The sequence below is a fragment of the Patagioenas fasciata genome, chromosome 2 (assembly GCF_037038585.1).
Source record: "Patagioenas fasciata isolate bPatFas1 chromosome 2, bPatFas1.hap1, whole genome shotgun sequence".
Taxonomy (NCBI): Eukaryota; Metazoa; Chordata; class Aves; order Columbiformes; family Columbidae; genus Patagioenas; species Patagioenas fasciata.
The window spans coordinates 131,239,893-131,262,637 of NC_092521.1; the positions used below are offsets into that span (position 1 = coordinate 131,239,893).

The window sequence follows — 22,745 nt, forward strand, 5'->3', positions numbered from 1 at the left end:
AAGAGGATGGGATTGCCTTCTTTGACGACAGTATCAATTAAGTCAAAACTACTGCATGAAATCACCTTAAATTGAGTTGTACGTGATGATGTGAAAAAAACTGACTTACCTAGTTCTCTGATCTTTTCTTTGAGCTAACCCACATGCTGTCTAAATGGTGCTATATATGTTAGCCATCGATTTGCAAATGGATCTTAGCAAAGAGTGAAGCAGAAAACACTTTACCTCCATTGACATCTTTGACAACTCTCCCTCTCCTTTAAATAGCAGATCAAATCTTTTCATTGTTCTCTTCTACCTACTAGTGTGTGCATACGTGTATCCTTACACGGTACATAATGTTCTCTTCTTGTTCCTGGTGTTGCTTGTTAATTCTGTCTTATTTGTTCTGTGCCTTTCTGGCTTGACCCTACAACTTTGTGCTTATTTATACTCAACCTAGATTATATGACCTCATTTTTACTTCGTGTGCTACCTCTTTATGCTTTGATTCATTGAAATCTGCAGTTAGCCAAGTTCACGTCATTGCCTTTTCTGTCCTTTCTCTGCGTCAGGATAGCCTACATATAATATGAGAATTTCCTTTAGGAGTAGACCAGCTTATCTGAATTCCTGTTTCCAGTTCTGTTTCTTGCCTAAAAGTTGAAGCCTGCTTTGTTGATATCTTGTTCTTTTTATTATCATGGTTTTTCACCTCCTTCCTTTCCTAAGAATCATGAACTTTGTCCTGCTAAGAGCACTGTCATTTGAACTTTTCATCCTTCTGTTTTGAGCTGATTTGTACTTGTGGATTAGAATCTAGATCAGTTTAATCCAGTGGCTGACCTGTCTGTTTTTTCTTCCTCCTAATTTAAAACAAAATGCAAACCAATTAAATAAAAATTCTCTTTCACCAATATATTTCAAGAACTTACTGAACAGCCAGTGTCCAGCTATATTCCTTTTCCAGCATATGTCTTCTACATATGTTGTTTTCTCTCTTTCTTTGTTTTATTATCCCAATTTTCAGCCTTCTCTTATATTTTCAATTTCAGCCTAAGTACAGGTAACCTCTTTTTACAAGGCAGTGCTCTCTCTCTTTTGGCTGACGTGATATACTTCATCAAATCTTGTTATGCCAATTCAGTTATCATTTTGATCATGGTGTTTTCTGACCTGAGAAATGAAACCCTGCCATGCCACCTCCCCTCCACCCCTACGAGGAACCTTCCTCTATTTGAGTCGTTACAGAAATACGGTGAAAATACGGCAATATAGCATTTTCGCATCTGCTGCTAAACTGCTAGATCTTGGTAAGGGGAGGAGTGTTTAGGATTTGGACTGCGTTTAACTGTTGACTTTGCATCTCTTTAGTATTTCTTGTTTGAAATCGAAGTTAGATGAAAGTTGTGTTCTCTTAACAGCCTCATTGCAGAGCAGTCACATAAGCCTGTAGTAAAACTACATGTAGTTTTGTGTTGAGGGTGTTGGGTTAGATTTTTAGAGGAAATTCAAACTGCAAAGTTGAGACAGGATTTGGCTAATATCTCACCTGTTCATTGACTTTTTTTTTAAAGAGAGCATACTGAATACATAACTGTAGTATTGGGATTTTAGGATGGTTGATGCTGCTTATGCTTTCATTGTCACCTTTTTCAATGCAGAAGAGAGAAATTGTTTCACCATAAATGTCAAATGACACTATTTGTAGCATTAGACCTTGGGGAACACTGTTGACAAGGTTGCTTGGAGGCTATTGGATACTGAATATAGTGGTCAACCTTACATAAGGATTTAAGTCCTCTCTGCTTTATTCAAGTTTTTCTTCCATAGCCAAACTAAAGTATCTTACAGAATCATGTAACCTCAAGAAAACTACAAGCTAACAATTGGATGAAGGTGTTCCCTACCTGTAACAACCATATGGAAGTTTTCCTATCTTCCAAATTACCAGAATATAAAGTGTTTACTTATGATAAAGTTTGATGTGTTTTGTTTTAGTTTTTTTTTTCTTTTTTTAGCTTCTAGCATAAAAGTTTGTAACTATCCTGTGAATTACCAAAAGAATACATTGTCATGATCCCAGGCTATCTGTGTTTTTATCCCTGACATTTTAATTCACTACTGAATTTATACTTCGCATGTTTAAGTACTGGTAAGACATGAAAATTGTAGGGTTAAATCTGTAGACAGTGCTTTAAAGCTCCTGTGACAATTGTTCTTAGGTATGTATTCCTTTACTATGGCTCTTGAGACAGCTATTTAATAGACAACATTTGAATAATACAAATGTGCGGTTGGTAAAAATGGATTAGGGTTTCAGGGTGGTACCAATGGGTGATATTTAATATTGAATGACATGTATTAAGACAAATGCTTTTATATATAATTTATTTGGCATTGTAAATGCATTTATCTTGTGAGATACAGACCCCCTGTTGCCACATGAAGTATTCTGGAAAGGTTTGGAGTAAATAAATAATAAAACCACTTTGATATACAATCTAACAATATTAAATATTAAGACTTTCACATGATTGATTTTAATACTTAATTAACTTATTTAAAGTCCAATGTAACTCTGTTTTTGTATTAAAGATCAGACAGACAGAAGTTAAAATGCAGGAAATGTTATTAAATGGGACAAAATTAATTGCATTTCATGATCATCAGGCTCAGTGGCTGTTAACCTGTCCATCAGTGGCATGATCTTGTTCGTTTTGTTCTGGACCCCAGCTGATGTTAATGTTCATCCGCTCTACCATGTCACTCCTTTTATATGTTTACATCATTCTATTTTAATGATACATAATCTGATACATTTTATAAAAGAAAACAGACTTGCTTTATGCTATCCGAAGTTTTTCAAATTGTGTACTTTTCTTCTGAGTTAGTGAATGCTTTCGTAAGAGATATTTCTTCAGTGGGTGGTGGGAACCTGTAGAAGTGGCTGAGTAGAAACCATAGCTAATTTTAAACTGGAGGTGGGGCATAGGGGGATTGTTTGAATTTGGTGGAGTTTTGTTGGAGATACTTGGACTAGTATCTTCTGTATTTAAATGGAGGTCATGGTAGTAAAGGGCTCAAGTGATGGAGAGTGGAAGAGCTCAGTGCTATGGGATAGGTGGTCCAAGTGGCCTGAGTAAAAGTCACTCCCAGAGCAAAGAATAAAGCAGTGAATATTACAGGTTGAAACAAAATTTTCAAAAATGCCTATTAATGAGTGTCTTAGTAAAAAGTATCCAGCTTGAAGCATGCCAAATGCTCCTCATTTTCCAAAGTTCTTGCTGAGGACTGTCTTCTGCTCAGTCCTATATTCAGAGAAAAGTTCAGGAGGAATAGTTTAAGGCCTGGGAGATTTGTCTAGTGAAAGAAAACCCAGGGTCTGGAACTGTTTCTAGATTATTTGCAAGTCATCTGTACTTCATTGCTTTAAACAAACACAATCGTGTTTATTCTCCTAATACTTAATTCCTTAGCTACTTCAAAATGTTTTCGCATTCTGGAGAATCCTCACTTCTGTGTGCTAACATGCTTGATTACTTCATAAGCTTCAAATGAGGGGCAGAATTGTGAACTCTCATAACATGATGCTGTCAAACTTAACAAAACATGCATGAGACCATTACCACATCAGACATTTGCTTTTAGTCAGGTCATTTTAATCAATTTGACTTCACAGGGCAGCTAATTTATCACTTAGCTAAACAAGTACTTCCTCTACTTGTCATCAATTTAAGTAATTAAAATGGTAAACTTTGCTATATGGCATGAAATAAAGGCCCAAAGATAATTTGGAGAAGGTGGTTGATACAATCTAATAGAATGAATGCAAAGTATTATTTAAATATTTTGGTACGCTTCAGTAGTTTTCAGAAATGTCGTATTCTGGTAGCTTTGCTGGTACTGATATAAACTGATTTCTATTTTTAGCATATCCAAGATGAAACAGTGTTCTTCAGCTTCTTCTCCAATGTTAGCAGCTTCTCTTTTTCCTTTCTTTAAGCATATTTTTTTTTTTCTTTTTGCTTGATCATTTTGGGGGAAGAGATTGTCAGAGGGCAAGAGTGGGGCAAGTGCTGCGATTTGTGCAGTTCTGCCCTGGTCCCAAGTACATCCTCCAGCCGCAGGTCATCTCCTTTCATATCACCACAGGTGGGTGGGGAGAGGGGGGAAATGGATGTTGCAAAAGCTCAGAATTGCCTAATTACTTTTTGTCTATTCAGTTACACCTTCAAAATGTCCTTTGTGAGACTGATTACATTTTCTAATTTTGCCCAGACAATGTGACTACTCTTCACATCTTAAACATGAAATTTTATATGGTTTGGATAAATCATTTTTTAGAAGTCTACAGAAACACTGATTAAGGGAAACATTTTAGATGAGGTATTTTTAGGGGTTTTCTTAACTGAAATACTTTAGTAACCGTTTTTGAAACAATGCTTATTATCTATAAACTGCGCCTTTGAATACTGAATATTTGTATTCAATATCTGTTATAAGTGAAGAGGTAAATGAATGTCTTAGCACTTAAAATAAGGTACAGTATTCATGTTCAACTGTGCTATGTCTTGCTTATGAAATACTGATTTTAAATTCATCAAATTTTTGAGGTTAGAGTAGTATTGCCACTTGCTCTCATGGTAGTTAATAGTCTCAGAACTAAAAGAAACTATATAACGTTTGTTTTCATTTTGAACTTTTCATTTTCTAACTAAACATTCATTATAATCAGTTTATTATATGAACAGTTGTTGCAAACTTGTTACAGATGACTCTGCTGTTTTGTACAGTTCTGGTTATAGATATATACCTTTGTGTTTGTGCAATACATTTTTGCTGTGTTTTGCCCAACTGCAGTCCAGATGTGACTGATGCTTCATTGGCAGTTTAGCTAATGATAGAAGCACATCTCACTTAGACTTTTATCTTTGTCTTGTAGTCCTAGATGGATAGAGATAGTTTATGCATGTTAATGGCAGATGAAGTATGGCTGGTTTGAGGCTTTTGCCACTGTTAGTCTGGTGAAGAAGGGTTTTCATTTTGGGTGTTTAAAATATTGGGTTTTTTAAGCATTCCAAACTCACAAATTTGGATACAGGAAGAATGGCAATGCTGATGAAGGCATAAATGTGTAAGAAATACTAATTTATGGCAAGACGTAATAGAAATGTTATCACATCTTAGAGCAACTAATATGGAAGGCAAAAACCTCCTGATGTCTAGAAAAGAAGCAGCAGACTTCAAAGCTAAGTGCTCACTGAGAGCAAGAAAAGTTCTCTGAGTTAGAATGGGTACGTTAAATCAGACTATCTAATACAACAAGTAGAAAGAGGTTGTTCATGAAGTAGATGTTAGTAAACATCAGTGAAGTTTCTCCTAATAGAAACAATTTGGTATTTTATCACCTATGGAGCATGGAGGAGGTCACGGGGGGAGAGGAGGATGTGCTACAAGCAAGTATCTCTACAGAGGCCCTTTCATATCTGGTGGAGTTCTGTGCTGGAGTCCATAAGCCTGCCTTTCAAGGGAGGGATTTGTGGTGGCCTCCGCTGCAGACTTGGGCCGATAGATCACAGATGTACTGACGAGCTGCCATTGCCGTTGCCAAAAAGTAGATTGAACTCGCTCCATGTGGGTGGGTGAGGAGCAGATCCATGGGGCTGGAGCAGCCGAGCCCTGCGCGGGATTCTGCCCCGGCACCGCTGCCCTACGGAGAGAAGCCAGGTGAGACATTCATCTGCCTGTCTTTTCCTTGGGCTCAGGGGTGGGTTAGCGTCTCTTTTCATTCCCCTTGCTAGATAAATGTTCCATATGCAGCGTTAAGTATTTTTTTCATGTATATTAAAGAACAGTTGAACTCCCAGTACTGGGAAGGGTGCTTAATCTTCAGGGTTTTTTAACCCTTCATCTTTGGAGGCAAAAAAAAAAAAAAAAAAAAGAAGTAGGAATAGGTTAGGGTTTAACTAGATAGCCAGTATCAAGTCTCATAATCTAATAATTGAATTTCAGAATTTTATAACATTTTTATTGTTTCATGTTGAGAATGTTTTTGAATCACATCTTATTTAATATGAACAACCACAAACCTGCAAAGAATTAATCTTTCTCAGAGTAAGATCCCAAGTGTAAACGTAATTGTTTAATACTTCTCTTTGTTAGAAGAGCTGAAAAGAACGCAAGCATAGAACTATAATGAAAATTGCTTGGACTAAGGTGTGACAAGACTAATAGGTAGTGATTTTTTTATTTTAACACTAATCGAATGTATCCATAAACAAACACAAGTAACTGATTAAGTCACTGTGTGAGTATCGGAAGTAAATCTATTCAGCTGTTTAAAACTGCTCTAATGGTCTGTAAAGTACATTATGACTCCTGTGTTGTAAAGGTGTGGCATTTGGGGAGTATTTTAAGCAAGAGAAGGTTGATGTGAAACAGAAGAATATAGAAGAACAAACTTACTAGAGCTAATTTTGTACCGTGTTATGGATGTAAGACAACGTAAGTCTGAAGCAAATTGTGTCTTAACTAACTGGTGGCTGGTAAAGCTACGAAGGCTGGTAAGGTCATTTTGTGCCTGGTTCTTAGTTTGAAAGGCACTCAGGGTTGTGCCTTGTTCAGATAGTGTAGCAATGCCTGAAGGACCATAAAAATAAAAAGCTCTGGCAGCACAGTTCAAAATAAGCTTGTAATTTTTGTGAAGACAAAATCAACAGAACAGTAGAAAGGTAATTAAAATGATATAGCAAAGAGAGCCATAGCAGCAACTACATTCCAGCAGGAGAAAATTAGAAACATCTCTTTTTGCAAAGTTGTTTTTTTTGTTTCTTAGAGTAAATTCTTTCAAGTTTTTCATTTATTTATCTAAGATATCAGGTAGTTATAAACATTTCTCTATATTATGAAGCCATAAGACTGCAAATAAACATTGATATGTTATTTAAGTGGCTAGCAAGTTTATAAATGTTTTCCTCCAAGTTACCATTCATGCATTGCTCATGATTATGGTTTATAAATTACATAGGAAACACACGATGTCTACTTGCAATTATAATACATTTTGTTGAGCTAGTACAGAGTTCTTTGAGGCAATTCTGTGTTTTAGTGGTGTCTTTTATCATATAAGATAGAAATAATTTGACGTAAAGGTGTACCGCTGCAGAAGTGTGCAGTCATACTTCCTCTCAGTTCCTGGCTGCTTGTTCCCAAGAACTTCAGGTGTTCCGTTTCAGCTAAAAAGCAGTGAGAGGTGATGGTGAGATAATTTCAGCCCCACACTAACATAGGTGCTGGGACAAGTAGGGGCAAAAGCCTCAGGGAATACAGCTGCGAGAGCATCCTTTTGGAAGTTGTCTGGGCACCTTGTTTTGGAAGGAAATGCCTAATAGTGGCCCAACTAGCTTTGTTTGTTATTTAATATTTCTTTTTTTTTTTTTTTTTTTTTTTTTTACATAAATTGATACGAAAATGAAGCAAATGTAAAGTGTATAAGACTAGAAAGGTCCTAAGAATCCTGGTCCCCCTTCATTTACTGACAGTAAACCAAAGATGTAAAGCCTATATGGTCAGTGCCATGCCTTGTAAGAACCAAAGGAAAAGCGTAATTGGAGTGATTTCCAAATCGATAACATACCTACCAATCCTGAAAGTGTAGGTGCATACCTCTTTGTGTTTATATATTTATTTTTAAATATAATCTTCTTGGAGTTAGAAAGTTATGGTGCTTGTAAAATAAGCAGTTACAGTAAGTGATATTTACAACTCAGCTGGCAGTCATAGGTAGTGACTTAGTGGGCTTGGGCAAGTCAGACTTATTTGGCTGGCACAGTTCTTTTGTGTTGCAAGTTAATAAATTGCTGTACAGTGACCAAAATGCAGTCTTGACAAATGCACTGTTGCACTGTTAATGCACTAGAAAGGTCATTTTTCCTTCTTACTTCTCCGCTTTTCACCCTCTTATTGGCATCCTTTTGTTTGTTGCAGCCAATATTAGCTTCTAACACTCCTCATGTGACTTTGTAACATAGTTCTTGTTCATTTAGCTAATAGTGATGTGAATGCCATTCAGCAGCCTGTCATGATGTACCCACATCACCTACGTCCTGGGTTTTGGGTTTGTGCTTTCTCCCCTTTTGCTCTTCATTTTTGGAAGAACTTCTTTGTAAATATTCACTAGATAGCTGATTATGTTTCTCGAATACTTCCTTAGCACCATGTGTCTAAAAAGCTGATATTCACCTTCATAAAACCAAAATCAGCCATAATACCAGTCAGTATGATCTCATTCTCTCTTTTTTGCATGTGTTTGCATCTGTTATCTTACACTTGACCTATGACTTCTGAAGAAGAAGTGGATAAAAGGAAGTTTTTCTAGGATAAGAAGTCCTCAGTCCAAAATGCTCCTGATAATGGTTCTCACCTCAACTTTGCTCTATAACCTTTATCATCCCCAAGGACTAGCATCAGTTCTCCCTAGAATCAGATGAAAAGATGAGTTAGGGAACCTAGAAAAAGGAAGGAGAAAGGCTCCTGCCCCACTTTACAGTCTCTTGAAACCACACTTGGACTTTCACTTGCAACTGTAATAGCTGGAGATACTGTAACAATTCTTTTGTACTCCAAATAATAAAACATTTGAATGGAAATGCTGTTGTTCTGCTGTTAGACATCTAATGGTGATGTTGTGCCTGGAAAATAAAGAAAAGCTTTAAGCATTTTTGCTATTCACTTGTGTATTGAAAAACAGGTAAAGAAACACTGAAGTGTTTGTTTCTCCATTTTTTTCCCTCCAGATAAATACCCTTCAGTTGGAATTTGCTATTGCCAGTATGTATCATTCTGTGTCTGAAACCAGTCACCCTTTGCAAACGGAAGAACAAGAAATAGGCATTGATCCCTTGCAGAGTTATTTGAACAAGCCAGGGGAAGGTGAGTTTTGTATTTCTGTACTTTTTGACTCTGTAACTAGAAACTGTATGTAAGTGTGTCACGATAACTGTGGCTGTCATAATTTGTTTAATTCTCTTAATGAAGTTGAACAGGGCAACTTAAAGAACATTTTATAGAGTATGTGTAGAACACCCTGACACTAATGAAAACCACGAAAAGTCGACTTTCAATTACAGACAGAAACATTAGCCAAATGTTTAATGCGCTGTCATCCTTTTTTAATCATAAACCAAACACTGACTTCAGCATAAGAATATTGAAATGCAGCATGTCTTTATGTTGCTTTCTCAAGCATGGTCTCTTACACTACTTTGGTTTTAGGGATTTTTTTTTCTGTTTTCCTTTTTTTAAAATTCTGAAATAAGGTTCAATATGTTATTTTGGATGAGATAATGCAAATAAAAAGGCTGATTTTCCTTTTTTGTTGTTCGACTCAGCACTTACATTCTTATTTAAAAAAAAAAAGAAAGTTGAAATAGAATGAACAGGCTCTAAAGGTAGAAATTACTATGTAACCTAAAATAAATTAATTAAATGCAGTATTTGGAAGACTGTAATGAACAGTGAGAACAAACTGCTTGCATAATGCAATGCGTGTCTGTGTTGCTTGTCTTTTCTACTTATTTGCTAGCAGTGACAGTATAGTTCATTCAAAGAAAGTGATAAGCTTAACGAGAAAGCTCGTCCTTGTCATGAAAACATTCCTCAAGTACTCAGTTATACACAGTGGCACCTTAACTACCTGTAATTTTCCAGTCATTGAACACATGTAACTAGGAGGGCAAAATAAAAAAATTATTTTAAATAACAGAGTTGAAACAACTTTGTCACATTTCCTAAGTCCCTCACCCAGATCAACTACCCTGTGTGGGTGTATCTGTCTGTAAATTTTCTGTTTACTAGCACTTATTAAAAAAGGTATGTCAAGTTTTGCTTAGTCAGGTGTATTACTTTAGTTTATATGAAGCTGATGTTTTGCTTTCAAATACATTGGTAAAACTTCATTGTCCCTTTGAGCTATTTTTTTCATTTTTTCTTCATTGGTTTATGAAGCTTTCTCAATGTTAGAAAATGAGAATGAACATTAAGGGGGAAGTGCTTTAAAACCTGAGAATTAAATGAAATAGCTTTTCTAGGTCAGTGTTCCTACTCTATTATATTTGATATCTTAACGGTACAGAACCATTTTAATTTGATGAACTAAATGCATTTTTGGACCTGTTTTTAGAAACTTTAGAATAATTTTTTGCAATACCCTTAAATAATAGCCATTTTCAAGAGGAAATATAGTTTTCCTCTAGTCTACTCCAATCAAAAAAAAAAAAAAGATAAGGATTTTCTTCTCATTTTTTTCCTTTAAAAAATACTGGTGATTCTCTCAACCCTGTTTCAAGAAAAAACAAGATTTTTACACTGTTAAAAAAACACTGTAAATTAATGTTACCCTTTAGTGTGCCCAGAAGCAATTAGTTACCTTGACTGAAAAGGTTTCTCATTTTTATCCCAACCTTAACATTTCTATGACATACAAAGTTATTAGTATTGAATTGATGTTTAAAAGTGCCATTAATTCATTTACCCCAAATGTTCATTAACAATGTAAATGTATGCTGATGTTCTATGAGACAAGGAAGTGACTAATGACTCTTCGCACTAACAACACTTAAAATGAATAGAAACTTTAGATAGCTAATCTTGAAGTAATCAAGACCCTCATTCAGCTTGGCATCTCTGTATGCTCTAAAACAGCTGTCAACTGTTAAAAATATATACACAACACACACATATGCACATGCAAAGATAAAGATATGTAAATACATGGTTCCCCAAGTCATAAAGGTTACCAACTATGGTACATTTTTTATGTTCGATCTATGTAAATATTTTATATAAAGCATCCATTTCATCTTCATAGGTTTTTTTACTGTGAAACACATACTGCATTTTAATTTGAAATATTATATATCCAAAATAAGTCTTTGACGTTTTAGTATTTCGTTTTAAACAAAGCATAGGCTTAGATGGTATTAGGTCATTGGGCATCAGAGTATACAGTCATTCCTGCCCCTGCAATCTGCCCATCATTGTCTTCACAAAAGTATTTTAACACAAGGTTTTTCAACTCAGCCTCAAGAGTGATACAGTATCAACTTGGTGAAAATCTATATCTTAAAGTCTTCTGTATCATAGAAATATGGAGGAGTCCCTCAGTTGGAATTGTTCTATCCAATATTGTGGAATATCAGGACATCTGAATTGATTTTTGAAGCTGTGCTGAATGCTTGAAGTATCACCTTGTGTGCAAAGTGATAGAAGTCTTCACTGAGATGTGGTAATAAACATAAATCACATCACTGATGAAGATGCTGAAAATAAATTCTTAATCATAGAGCTAGTCAGATTTGTTAATCTTCATGAAATATCGTATTTTTAGTATGTGCAACTGATACCAAAACTTGATGGAGAACCAGGAGATGCCATGTCTAGCTGGAGTTTTGAAATTCTCTCATAAGGCATTTTCATAAAATGAACAAAATTTCAGAAATTCATGGATTGCTGTTTAGTATAGCCGACTGGAAAAACTACATGCATAGGCTACTCTTTCTTCATTTGCTGTCAGCTTGCAAGGATATATTGGATGGGATTCCAGAAATATGTTGATTGAGTCTAGTACTACTCTGTGCTTTTATTAAAATCTCACTGAAGGTATAAAGAGAAAATGTGGTTTATTTGGGACAGGGCTGTTAGCACAATGGAGGGCAGACATACAAATGAAGGTATTCCTGAGATTTTGAAGAAGTGGCCTGAGAAGAGTAGGACATGGTTTGCTGGGAACAGCTGCATGGTTTAATGTTGCACATGACAGGCAGGAGATAATTACCTAGCTGAACAAACAAAAGTAGAGCATAACAGAGGAGGTAAGTGTCATTTGGAGGAAGATCTGAGTGTTCATAGTACTCCAAATTTTGTGTAACTGAGGAACTTTGAATCTTGAGTTATGATAAGTCGTGAGGATGTGCTTGTTTTTGCAAGTTTACAAAATTCAGGATATGCTGTTAACTAATTGACAGTCAAGATCTTTTTTTCTATCACTTTAAAATATTTTTTAAAATAACAAAAAAAACCCCAAAAAACTGGTAAGACAGTATTTCAGTCTCTTTGTGATGGTCATTTTGGCCTGTGTTATTTTCCTTGTGTCTGATATTTTTTTCAAGATAGAAAAATGCTCTTTGCATGTGTGCACGCATATGTGCTTTTTAAATAGCATTTTTAATGGTAAGAAATTTGTGGCAGGGATTCTTACTTTTGCACTCTGATAGTTCAAATGGAAGATTTTTGTTCCTTTCAGAAATTTTCATTTTGGATTGTATCTTTGGATCCAATTATATTTTAATTTACATGCATATATGTATATATGCATTGTGATGTTTGCTTTTGACTATACTAAGTTGATGTTATTTTGCTACATTTTCTGTTCCAAAAATCTTAATGATACTTTTCATTTTGTTCTAATAATATTTTTGCATGATTCCTACTGAAATAAGAATCTTTTATCAGAGAAACTGATGAATCTTATCTTTTTTTGTCTCCAGCAGAGACTTTATAAACCCTGAATATATGAGGAGAAATTTGAGAAACTTTGCTGTTCTACCTTCTCACTGTGTATTGCATCTGAACAGCTACTTGTTTCCAGATGCTTCAGGTTTATATCGCATTGAAACAGCATAAGTAGGTTAACTGTTTCTGAGCTGCCATAAATTTTTACTCTAAGTTATAGTGTTCACCACATTCTGACAGAAGTTTGAAGAGCATAGTAGGTAGTATTCCCATTTCATTGATGTAATGAGAAAGTTGATCCTCTAAGGACAGACAGGAACAATGCACTTAATACTCTTCAATTTAATTTGCTCAATATCATAATTAATACAATTAAGGTCACTTGAAATGAAACTATTAACGAATTGGGTAATTTACTTTAACAATGTCAGTGTGTTCTCACAATTACATTTGCTTTAATTAGTGTACAAGCTATTATTTAATAGCACACTTCACATAGAAAAATGTAATGTGTTCTTTGTTCTTAATAGAAGAAAAGGCGAAACCTTTAATGGGTCTGGGTGTTTTGGTTTGGAGTTTGGGGGATATATTTCTTGTCTAAAGGGTGGTGTTGGTGGTGAGGACAGAGAAGGCTGACGTAGCTGGAAGGACAAAGATAACTTCTGGAGGATGTGACTGAAATTAATGCAGTTGAGACAGATCAGTTGCTCAGCCTCATGCTTACCGTTGCATTCCTTCTGATTCTCAAGGCTACCTTGAACAAATATGAGAGGTGGGAAGAGAACATTCATATTTCCATTTTTACCATATTTTGTGTGTTTCTGTTGTTGTTCTTTGAAGAATTTTGCTGTTCTGGTATTAACCTCATAACCCTGATCACTAGAAAGTGTTATCCTATAGTACTACGGAACTATACCTTATGTGGATTTTGAGATACCCGGTTTATATCAGCGTTGTACAGAAAACATGTGGAAACCAAAAGGGAATGAAATAATACGTACCCACATTCTCTGGACCTAACAGGACCCACATGCTATCAGATAATTTTCCCAAAACTTAAGTGTAATTCACATGGGACTGTTCTGCTTTTGAGTACATCCTTTTATATTCATTCTGTAGTGAAGTGAATATTTGTTGTCAGAAAATGATATTATCTTCTAGTCAGTAGCTATTCAGTGTTACTGGTTGGGGTTTTTTTTCCCTTAAAACTGCCTTCAGTCAGGGAGACAATGCTAATGCAGATTGCTCTGTATGGCATTGATCTATTTCTGTGTTTATAGAGATCATATCCATGATTACACTTAACAGATATAACCACAGAGGTCTAGACTTCTCTGTGTGAGAAGTGCATTCCTAGTTAAAAGCAATTTAGAGTGCAAATACAGTGAGTTCTTGAAGCCTTATTAGTTTCATATCGGAATTTTTTTTAATGTGTATTGTGTGACGTCATGTGTGTCATGTAACGTGTGTTCTTTCATCTTCTCTGCAGGGAGGGACACGTACATGAAGTATAGCGCTGTGTTTTTAAGAGTCCTTTTAAATATGCATGCTACTTGGTGTTTTCATTAAAAAGACAAGATTGGAACAGAAAACCTCTTTGCATTATACTGGGAGCGGGAGATGCTGAGGGTTGTGATTTTTCTTAATGCCTCTGGGATTTCACACCGATTTGCACCAGGCCCTGGGAATGCCCCATGTCCTTCGTTGGTGAGTTTTACCCTTTGGGCAGAAAGCTTCAGTGTCCCCCACCAGCACAGTTGTTGCTGCTGGTCCTTGATCAGAACTCTTGTTCTCCTTCAGGGCTTCCCTTTTCTATTAAAGACACAGGTATGATCGAGGAGAAAGAGCTGTCTTAAGTCTGGTTCGCTTTGTATTGGATGGATAAAAGCAAGAATGGTTTTTACATCTTCAAACACCATATGCTGACATAACAAGCATTTTAATATTCATTTATTAATAATAACTGCTGTTTAGCTTGCTTTTAATTGAGCAGCAACAGGATTGTAGTGACAAAGGCTATTGGATTAACGTAGTGTGTCTTGAGCTAACGCAGCCTGTCACTCGCTCCTTCCATACAACTCTTCATTTTCTCTTCCGTTTTCTGTATTAGAAATACATTGTTATTAAGAGATCAGTTAGCGGAGAAGCTATGCATGTTTAAAAATACATACATTTGTTAGAAAGCAAGTTGAAAATAGTCCACATGAAGTCCATTTTTTCCTTTAAAGATTTTATGGGCATTAAAATGCCCTTAGATCAGTAAAATAAATTTGCCAGTTGCAGGCCCTTTCATTTCAGTGCCTTGCTGCAAATTCATATTTAGGAACTGCAAGAGTATTTTAAACTTTAGCTGTGAGAGCAATTGTTGGTACCTGACACAGTCTTGTGGGTTACTGACTTCCAGAGTTTTGTTTTATTCCCTAGAATTGGTAGTTCCCGGTTTTTTGGTGGTTTCATGTGAGTTACACATTACATTAATTCCAGTTTGGAGGCTAAGTGCACAAGCGTCACATAGAGAAATTGCCTTCAGTGGTTGATAAGGCAGATATTAGAAAAGACCTTTGGGCAGCAATGTCTGTTGATCTAAAATGTTAATTTTGAAAGTTCTACTCTAAATCAGTATATGAAAATAAGACTGTTCGCACTAATGACGTTGGCACTCTACCTCTGGTAGATCATGTCAACTGGGAGTTACCAGTTCTTTCCAGATACAGCCCTGCCTGAATACTGGCATAAATCACTTGTCAGCCTCATGTCATTCTTCTAATGACTCCTTGTGACCCTACTTTGGGAAATGCTGATTTCAGCATTTCTTTTTGTTCTTCTCCTAGCTTTTCCCAAACCCAGGTTGAAGCTCAGCTAGCTGGCTGTCATCTCACTTCCTACTATACCTGTAGTATAATACATGTGGTATAACAGGAAATGATGCAAGTTGAATGAAAAAAATTCTTTTTTTTACTAAATGTTACATGCTTAGAGAAGCTTAAAATACCAGGCAGAAATTTCCGTTTTAACTATAGTAACCAACTGAACAACAAAATTAAAACAGAATAATCTTTGTAATATGACCTCTGTAAATGTAATTAAGAGTATGTTAAAAACTAGCTCATTATTAGAAGTTACACAGAAGCTAACAATGAGAATTGAATAATTCTTTTTACCCAAGACTTGAAACAAAAATATAATATGAAGGTTACTACCCGTAAAAATCTCACATATTAAGTGTTCCCAGGCAATGATCAGATTATTTTAAATGACTCTATCTCCTACATATGGAAAAGGCAGATTCTTTTAATTTAAAAAAATTGAACTGTACAAGTTTGATTGTACTTGTGTATGTATAATAAAAGACTAGTAAATCAGAATTCTAGCTGAGGACAGCATGATTCGTACAGGATAATAATTAAATGTTTGAGTTCACTTCTGTCCTGACGTACAGAAGATTGTAATTTACAAAGCAGCCTGTGAATTGTGTGCAGCTAGCTGATATTACAGACCTCTGTATCTGAGATTAAATGTATGTTAAAACATTTTGGAAGAGTTTTAACCGCCACAGATTTGATTGTATTAGAAATTGATTGCTCTGTATAAAAGAAATATGTCAGCATAGACGGGATCTTTCCTGTCTTGCATATATGTGGACATCCATAAAGATCTGGGATTTTTTATTTTAAAAGTGAAGGATTCAACCTACTTTCATGTAAGTTCCATGCAAAATTTCACTTCTGGGCTTCTGATTAACTAATAAGCCTTATTCTTTAGCTTCCTTGTGTACCCTTGTCTTTGCCTTCTTTGGACATGCACAACTAAGAGGTGTGGAAGGGAAAAGAACTAAAGTACCGTCATACTTATCCGGTAAGATGTGTGTTATTTATTGACAATCTGGCCTTTTAACTAAGAAAAATAGGCCTATGCTGAGGTTGCCACTGCTACAACTGAAACAGCTGATACTTTAATGAACAACATACTGAGGGCCATCCAGGACATAAGGCAAATTAAGCAGGTTACAAACTGCATATCTTCTGTTTAGGTATAGGAGATCTCCCCAGCTTTGACAATTAGCTCCACTGATCAGGCAAGCAGACAGACAGAAACAGAAGGAGGCCATTTGTTTCAATTTGAGGAACAGAACTAGTAATGAAGTAAAATATCCATACCAGGTAGTTGCACCTCCGCTTTGGAACAGATTATTTCTAACTCCTTGTTTCAGCTTCGCAATAGCAAACAAATAAATACGCAATGCTTAACAAAAGCTTATTTTCTGTTGTTTACAAATTGAGAGCAAAAGAATACTAATACTTCTAACCTAGAGGGTTTTTTAAAAAGGAGAAAACATTTTCTGGACATACAAACAAATACAAATCTTGGTAACCTGACAGCTTCGTTTAAACGTTGAATTTGAGTTTCCTTTCATGAAAATCTTTTCAAAGTACAGCAATTCAGCTGTGAAAACCTGAATACATTAATGATTACAAAGAACCTCTGGAATGAGCCAACATTCGTTTTTGTTCTTTTACAACATTTCCTGATGAATTGCACATACAAAAGTGTTGCAGGTTATTTTAATTTTCTTTTCTCACTTTGATAATAAATGTCTCCACTGTTTACCTTTTTGGTTAAGTTACCTTATTATTACTAATCAGCTTTAATTATTTATGGCAAAATGACTGTGAGAGATGTTTCTTTGATGTCGAGAAAGTCAAGGACCTGATCCTGATCCTATTAAAATGAATGGCTAGATTCCAATTGACTGTAAAGGTAACAAGCTTGAGTGCCCTCATTGTCTAAGGGAAGCAGTAATTTAGCCCAGGTTACTGGATTGTGGTTAAGTACTCGGATTTCCTCAATTTTGGGAGTGTTCAGATTTCAAGCATTCGGTGTGAAGATTTGGCCATGTAGAGGCAGAGTGCATATAACTGACTTTTAAAAGTCCTTGTCTTCGTTTTACTCATAAGATACACAATAATAGGAAAAAAAAAAAAAGTCTAAATATACAGCATAATGGGAGAATGCCTTATCTCTAAACAAAATTGGGTGCTAAAATGGGAGAAGTGGGAGAAACGTGCATAAGCCGTTCGGCTTTCGTCTGTCTTTCTCCCCAGTCAACCAAATAGCAAACCAACCCAAGACTAAACAATATGGGATAAAGAACATCATGTTTCAAATGCATATATGTGAGCTTATCTTTAAATCTTGTTTTGTATATGTGCACTATTGCTGGGTTTGGTTTCTAAGTGTTTCAAGTTTGAGATTTATTTGGATGTGTATATATATATACACACTATGACAAGATTGAACACTTCTATCAGATCTAGAATATCTTTTAGTTATTCATTAGTATCCCTGCTCAGCTTTTTCTTCGTATCAGATGTTTAGATCACTGTGTCACTAATCGTGTGACTGTAATGTTTCAACTGCAGTGCAAATGACACAAAAGAATATAGCAAATTATATTTATTTTCACTGTTTGTGACAATCACACAAGCTTATGACGCTGTTTTTGCTCCATCTGTTCAAAAAGGTAATCGGGACTTGTGATGTCTGGTTCGCATTTGTGTGTTTACCTCATCGTATTAGAAGGTTTCATATACCGAAGAAGCTAAGAAATCAACTCTCATAACCACCATAGGAAGAACAGCAAGGCTATATGTTCTCATACAAACAGAAATTTGGAGCAGGCTGAAATTATATGCCCAGTTCATAAAGAAATCTGCAGCAGGGCCAGGCAGTGGACCCAGATTGTTCAGGTTCTGGAACACGACCATGGTGACAATGCCATCATCACAATGTCATCCTTCAGCTCTTGCTTTCTTTCAGCTTTTTTTTGTGGAGAAGGTAACTAGTTCACTAAAATATAGTAACTTTGGTCCATTTCAGAGTTTTCATGTTAATATACAAACTAAAAATAAACAAGCACTTGTCAGTATAGAAATTTAGGCTAAAATTATTTTTGGTAATGGAAATGAAAAATATTTAAAGACACAGGTCAATGTCATCTTTTCAGTATTATGAGTAATCAAATAAAACTAAAATGTTTTGAATATGTTAAACTATTCCCTAAACTTTCATAAACAGTTACTCAGTACAGATATATATGGGTGTTACTATTAAAACATGATTTGGCCACAAGTTTAAGGCATGCTACTTCAGCTTAATGGAATAGTTATCAAAGATGATTTGCTCCTGCTTGTTTATTTCACTTATTTGTATCTCAGCATTGCCAGCTCCTGTCTTAAGGAGAGGGAAAATACTAAAACTTCTCAAGAGATTTTTTTAAAGCAAGCACTACATACTACATACTGCTTTTACTGTTTAATTATATTATTAGGTACTGGGGGCATTAGCTGGCTTGACATATTGCTTTATGTACTTTGCAAATCAGTGAATACAGTGGTACCTTCACGCTCACCCTGCAGCTACTGCTGAGGTAAATTGAATACCTACTTCTTTGATATTCCATGGAAAGTGTGTGGGAAGGTTACAAATCAAATTTATTTAAATCAAATAAGAAAACTATAGTGGCCAATTAAAAAAATTTTTAAAAAAACCAAAAACAAACAAAATGAAACAGCAACCAAAAAAAACCCCAACAAACAAAAAACTGCAACAAAAAAAACCCCTGCTCCAATTTTCTTCTGTTAAATATCTTCTTTACAAACAACTGGCAGTTAAATGCTTCCGCTTGAATACTAGAGTGATAAACAATAATATGTAACCTCTGGGATAGGAAAACTGTGCTGAAAGTTTTGAACAAATCACATTCAGTTTAGTGAAACTGGGACCATGTAGCCAAAATACTAGCAAGTAACCTGTATGATAAATTTCTCCACTCAAAATTTGATACCCCATTACAAATGATTATTCTTGAACTTCGTAGAAGTTAAAAGGCACGAACTTCATACAGATAAAGCTTTTATGGTGATGATCATTCTTCTGAGAAACTGGATTTGTAATGGAATCAGTGATTTAACCTTAGGTAAAATGAACTGTATAATATTTCAGTGCTAAGTGCAATTGAAGGGGCAGAGTTATTGTGTAATACATGTGAAGATATGTTTTCAGTGATGTTTGAGTTCTATTATAGTGCAGTACCTTTTCTATATGTTAGTCATACTATTTGAAGACATCATTGTTGATTTTGTTTACTTTTCATTTGAAATATTTAAAGGCTGGAGCAACAGAACATAAATCTGTCCATTAGTGGGCATTTCTACTTCGCACTCAGATGAATTCTCACCAAATTTGATTTACTGACTGGTGGCCAGAACAGATGTTATCTTAATGGAACAGAGAAGCACACTGAGCCACAGGGCCACCTCCAAACTTCTGTGACCCAATATTGTTTCATTCTTTATTGAAGTACTAAAGAAAGGACTCCTTTGAAAAACGGTACAGGGCTGTGATCTGAACTGTCACAGCTAGGTGGCCACAACATTATCAGCTACACTAAGACTGAGATATTATTGCCAGAAAAAAGTGTAGCATTAATTGTTGCTATTCTAAAAACAAACAAACAAACAAACCCTGGTGGATTAGTCTGTATCGTCTGTGTATTTGAATTTGAGAGAAATAAGGGATGTAAATCAGGCTTAAACTGTGGAGGACTCTAGCTCTGTTTGGGGCTTCTTGTGACTATAACCAGTGAAAACTTCTGTTCTAAAATTTCTGAAATTAAAATTGGCATTTTTCTGCAGGATTAAATTTAATCTATTTTATAAATTTCTATTTATGATAAACACATAACATTTTTAGTTGTGGCATTTGCATGAACTAAAGTTACACTCTTGTAACTGTGTTGTTAGAATAACTACATGTTCAACTCAAGATTTTTTTTTCTTTTAAGAAGCTGGGTTGTAAATCCTTCTACCAGAAGTGAATTTCTGATTTGGAAAAATATCATATAAACACTGTACTAAATGTTCCTTGGCTTTTTTAAAACATAGCATATAAAGCCTATATTAAATGGTCTGTGGCTCTCATATATTTAATTTTTGCAGGATTTTTTTTTTTTTTTTAATAAAAGCTGCTATAAATGAAAACCACAGATTTAATTCTGGACCTGAAAAATCTGTTGCAGATTTTTTTGTCTTGGAATTAATATGATATTTATGATACTATAGCTCCTCTAGATACTGCAAATTTAGGCAGATTCTTGCAAATTTTCTGCGATTTCAAAGACACTTACTCATATCTGTCAGATCCAATTTGAAATTCCTATGGAAAAATGAACCTGCATTTGGTATCTGGCATTTGCATTACTCGGCTAAAGACAGTTTTCTTTTTTGCATATGACTCCGTTCCTTGCTAAAGCTGTAGCTCAGAGCAGCAACTTTGAAACTTTTGAAGATATCTAAACGTGTTTTTAATTAATACATAAAGATGACTTTAGCTTGAAAACTGTATTAGCTGTGACAGCCTCTTAAGTACAGAAGTCAAGTACTTCTGATTTTTGTGAAGCTCAAATCAATTGTCAGTTGACACTTACTATTGGTATATATAATAAAATTACAATAATTGCATTAAAATAATACTGAATCTTAAGATAGGAAGTGGTGATATCTGAAAATCAGGTAGTTTATTATGTGTCTGGTGATAATCTTCTGTTAGTCTGGCATAAAGCGCCACTTACACTATGGATGCTACAGCGTGGGTGCTTACTGTAATGATACCAGGTCTTTACTGCAAGAGAATAAAAATAACCAGTTATTTAATTCTTTTTGAGTCCTTCATACTGTAATCAGCTTTAGGAAAAAAAGCCTGATTATTGAGAAATTTTGTTAATCAGATTTTTTTAAGGTAATCTAAGGCTTTAAATATTACTTGAGGTGTCAGAAGACTGGCCTGAGTCTTTGTGAAAGGAGCAGAATTGTACAAGTACCATGTTCAGCCTGCTACCAGTGCCCCTTCTGGCTTGCCACCTAGATAGACATCGATGGCTTAACCCAGGCTACCACAATGAAGTTCAGATGCCTTGTAATTATTCCCTCGTTCAGGTCTTTACTTTGACCATCGAGTGATTTTCTGTTTATAAATTGACATAGTTTTGAATCGAAGGTGACAAGTCATTTTTGGGACTTTTGACTTATTTCAGTGGTTCTCAATTAGCAGTAGCTTCTAAGTCTGCATCTGGTTTCAGTTTTGATGAAGTTAAGGCAAAGCACAGTTTGAGGGCTTTAGATTGGGTCTTTTTTTTCCTTTTACAAACCATATGTCAGTGCTCCAAAGGCCTGTCTTGTGGCTGGTTAAAACAACATAAAAATGCCTATAAAAGGTCCCACTCGGAGAAATATGTACTAATTTCAGGCAAAATTTCTTTTCACTTTGTGTTTATGAATTGCACTTTTAAAACTTTGCCTAGAGGTAGGGAGGAGTGTTTCAAAAATAAGATGTTTAAGTAAAATGACTACAAAAGCATGTAATCTTCCATTTTAGTGTATTTCTTCTTCTGAATAAGTTATGTTCTAATAAAAATTAAAGAGCAAGTTGCATTTTGAAGATCAGGTCATCGTAATTCATTGACATTAGGCCACATAACTGAATAATGTCTTACTTCAGTGAAATACATCAAATGAGATCAACAATTATGACTCATAAACATGCCTCGCAGGCATAAAACAGCAGGGAATTAGCATGTGAGGCTGATAAATATGCATGTAAATAAGCTCCCAAAGGAATAACATGCATTTGATTGATAGGTTTAGAATTGGAACATATGTAAACCCCTTTATTCCTCATTCTGGTGTAGCTAAGTAAAGATGCGTTTTACTTGTTAAAAGTTTCAATAACTTTGTAAATCTTAATGCCACATCTGCTTTTGTGTGTGCAGGCACGTGTGGGTGTCACTTGAGGGATTGATTGAATTGTCTGCAAGGTAGATGCCCTCACACTGAGACTGTAGTGTTTGCACATGTATATTGGAGCAGTTGTGCATGTGCACACTCTTGTATACATATTTGGGCACTGCATATTAGGTGGTGTTGAGCAAAAGATTATTTTGGAGTTTGTTTTACTCAGAATTTACAGGTTTTAAAGTTTGCTTCATGACTAGAAAACAGAGTTGTGAGTTTAGTTGTAAGCACCAGTATATTTATTTTTTGAAAATACGTTCTGCATTGAAGGTAATTACTATTTATATTATAGAAAGTCCCACAAGTGCTACTACATTTAAGAGTCTGGCAGTGATTCTTTATAAACCTCCATTTTTGTTGGCATCTTACAGCTTGAGCTCTTATCTACAGCTTCAAAGTACCTAT

General features: G+C 35.3%; 1 protein-coding gene and 1 long non-coding RNA gene across 10 annotated transcripts in view; both read left to right on the forward strand.

Annotated features, from left to right (window-relative positions):
• The window catches only part of TBC1D5 (TBC1 domain family member 5), a 316,442-nt gene that overhangs the window by 118,965 nt on the left and 174,732 nt on the right, over positions 1-22,745 (forward strand). For all 9 annotated transcript variants that reach the window (XM_065830710.2, XM_065830709.2, XM_071804973.1 and 6 more), the window contains one exon: positions 8,778-8,913. In XM_065830710.2, the coding sequence (XP_065686782.1) occupies positions 8,814-8,913 (100 nt within the window). In that variant the 5' untranslated portion in view covers positions 8,778-8,813. The remainder of the gene's footprint in view (positions 1-8,777; positions 8,914-22,745) is intronic.
• On the forward strand, positions 13,959-18,322 carry LOC139827268 (uncharacterized). Its single transcript, XR_011737717.1, has 3 exons — positions 13,959-14,199; positions 16,255-16,347; positions 18,014-18,322. It is a non-coding gene; the product is annotated as an uncharacterized lncRNA (long non-coding RNA).